The 3,250-nt window shown below is 31.8% G+C and overlaps 1 protein-coding gene across 1 annotated transcript; it reads left to right on the forward strand.

Moving 5' to 3' along the window:
• Positions 2,184-2,558, forward strand: LOC107644784. The gene has a single exon (XM_016348714.1). It carries the CDS (start codon positions 2,184-2,186, stop codon positions 2,556-2,558), a length of 375 nt encoding a protein of 124 aa, XP_016204200.1.

The raw sequence follows: 3,250 nt of genomic DNA on the forward strand, positions 1-3,250 counted from the left end.
TAATATTGCATATTTGTATAAATTTATAAAAAAAATGACATTATTAAAATAAAAATTATATAATACCTATTTTTCATAATGTGTGTGTAACTGTGTATACCCTAATTGGCTATAAATGCTTTTTCATGACCAGTTCACTTATTAATTATGATTCGTTATAGGGTATAATAGCCTTTTCGAACACAAAATATAGCCTTTGTTGTTCTCTATTATTAAAGGTGAAGTTCTCTTTTTCCTCCTCTTCGTATCATTTCATGTCATATTGAGGCTAATTTTTTTTTTATACGGGTGATTTTATCGTTGATAATTTAGTGGTGTAAGATTGGTGTAAGATTTTATCTAATGACTCACATTTCTCTACTGGTTACATACTGGTCAAAATTCAATAAAATTGCTGCCTCTATAGTTTTTCTTATAAAAATGAAAAGATTTAAAGTCCAAGGTATTTGACTATTTTTCTTCACTACTTTTGACCACATTATTGAAGCGTTCGAATATGAAAAGCTTTGTAGGGGAAAGAATGTTTAGAGGTTGGAAAGGCGATTATTAATGGTGGTGGTGGGTCATGAAGGTGCCCAACCTTATACATACCTTACTTTTTGTGGCTGATGTGTCTTGACAACAGAAATTGCAAGAGAAAGGTTCACTACTCATGCCTAAGGGGCAGCCTATTGCCATGGCCAAAACAGATAAACACTGCATTTTTTTAACCTAGATTATTTCCACTACGTGTTTTCCATATACAGGCAAAAATTGGATTCTAACTATAGGTAGAGAAAACCAATTTGATTAGTTGGAGTTATCAGTTCACTCGTTCATTTAAATATATAAGTGTTTTATGTTTGAATTTTATTTTGTATATACAATTTTTTATGACAAACAGATAACTTTTAAATAGGACATTGATTCATAAATTGACCTGTCAAATTGATAATACAATAAAAAATGAAAAAAAAAAAGATAGAAAACAGATAACTTTTTTTTTTCCGACAATCTACAATAGTCCAACAAGGATTTTTGGAATATATAGAATTAAACTAATATTTATTAGGATTATTTAGCTTAATTATATATTTATTTATATTATGATACCATAGTTAATGGTAAGATGTTACGTTTTTATTATTTCAATTCATTTTTTATCTATATGTACCATCTACATAATATCATATTTTACACAAAAATACAAAAAAATTTTTTCAGTCTTTTTCTTTGAGTTCTAACATGATATTAGAGCCTGGTTATTAGAGACTAAGACCATTTTCAGTAGGGAACTCATCCCAATTTCTATTTGTGGCTTACTTGTCATAAAAAGTAATTCTACATCAGTTTTTGCGTCATAAACAGTAAATAGGAACTCTAAGCATCTCTCTTCTCCATTAGGAGGAACTAACTTTAGTCCCTGTTGTGATCCCACTTAATTAATTAATTAAAATACTTAAAATTAATGTAATTAATTTTTTTCAATAATATAATTTAAATTTATAAATTTAAAAATAATTCACTATTAAAAGATATTAATATTAAATAAATTCATATATAACAATAATACATAATATATGGTTAATTCAGAATAAGTTGAATTGGGATAAGAATATCAATTGGCTTTGGCTTTGGAAGGCGCGGGTCCCTGAAAAGTTGAGACTCCTAGTGTGGCTTTGCCTTCATGATGCTGTACCAACTCAATATCTGCGTTTTCGGCGACATCTCTCCTCCTCATCCTTATGTACACGTTGCAATCAACTTCCGGAGACAATTCTTCATTGTTTTCGGGATTGTGAAGTGGTGCGATCAGTTTGGGTTTCTCTAGGTTTTTCTGATGTGTGTTTCTTTGGCTCTCACGAGGTGCATGATTGGTTCAAGCATGGCCTCCTCAATGAAGGTTGTTCCAAATTTGCAGCTATAATATGGTCAATTTGACAAGACAGAAATATGGATAATTTTCAGGGAATTTTTGGATCTGCTGGGTCAATTGCATACAAGGCTCGCAGGTGCATGGTGAATTTTGAATATACAACTCAGAATCGAGTGTGTTGCATCCAGGGATTAAAATCTCTGTCTTGGTCTCCACTAGAACCTGGTGCTTGGAAGTTAAATTGTGATGGGAGTGTGAACTTGGGAGATGATTGTGCTGGTTTTGGGTGGGTAATTCGCGATAGCTCCAGCCAATGGGTAATGCCGTAATGGGATGCTCAGGAAATTCCTTTGGATCTAGTGTCATCAAGATGGAGTTGTGGAGTATATGGAAAGGTTTGGCTTGGGCTTGGGAGGCGGGTCTTAAGCTTGTTGTCTGTGAGACAGATTGCGCATCAGCTTTTGAGCTAGTGACTAGTTGGCAAGTTTCACTCTGGCATCTTGAAAAAGAAGTGATACAACAGATATTTGACTTGAAGTTAAGAAGGGATTGGGATATTCGTTTTGAACTTATCCCAAGAGAAGCTAATGTCGTGGCAGATCGGTTGGCAAAGATGGGATCTGGAGGTAGCGGAGCTGATGAGGTTCACCTTTGGCACCAGCCACCAGAGGTGGTTTGTCCTCTCTTGCTGTTAAGAACCTGATTTTTTTTCTTTTTCTTTTCTGCTCTTTTGTTTTTTTTTCTCTTGGTTGTTCACCAAAAAAAAAATACACAATATATAATTTGGGATTACACAATGAGTTGGTTTGGATCCATTTTTTCGAACAAAAAATAATAGTACCAGAGCTTTGATTTCGTAAACTTGAAAGAAGATGAAGAAGAGTAGTAGAAAGTGTGAGAATAGAAGTGTATTTAACTGGTATATATAGAGTAACAAAATATTAATTTATTAATAATAACAGTAACATAGTAACGGCTAGTTTTCAACGGCTAATTTTGCAACGACTAATTTTACAACGGCTAATTTAATATAATAATATAAATAATATTTAATTTTAATTATGAAATAAATAATTATTATAAATTATTAATTAAATAAAAATTAATTATTTAATCTAATTAATTATTATAATTATTAATAAATTAATTACAATTTAATATAATTAATTAAAATTTTATATAATTATTTATTTAAATAATAACTTGCCAAATGTTAAGTTATTATTCATTGCTCCTAGTCCCCATTCAGTCCCATTCAGAGGGACTTTGTTCCATCGATTCTTGTGCAAGGACCCATTCCATTTTGTTCTAACGGTGAGGAACTTATTTGTGTCAGAAAAAGTTAGTAAGGCACTCACTATTGGACTTGCTCTAACGCTAAGGCCACCCACTTTT

This window comes from Arachis ipaensis, chromosome B01, assembly GCF_000816755.2.
Source record: "Arachis ipaensis cultivar K30076 chromosome B01, Araip1.1, whole genome shotgun sequence".
Taxonomy (NCBI): domain Eukaryota; kingdom Viridiplantae; phylum Streptophyta; class Magnoliopsida; order Fabales; family Fabaceae; genus Arachis; species Arachis ipaensis.

What these genes read in the sequence shown, in the direction of transcription:
- LOC107644784 (XM_016348714.1), top strand. Translation starts at nt 2,184, where the DNA reads ATGGGATGCTCAGGAAATTCCTTTGGATCTAGTGTCATCAAGATGGAG.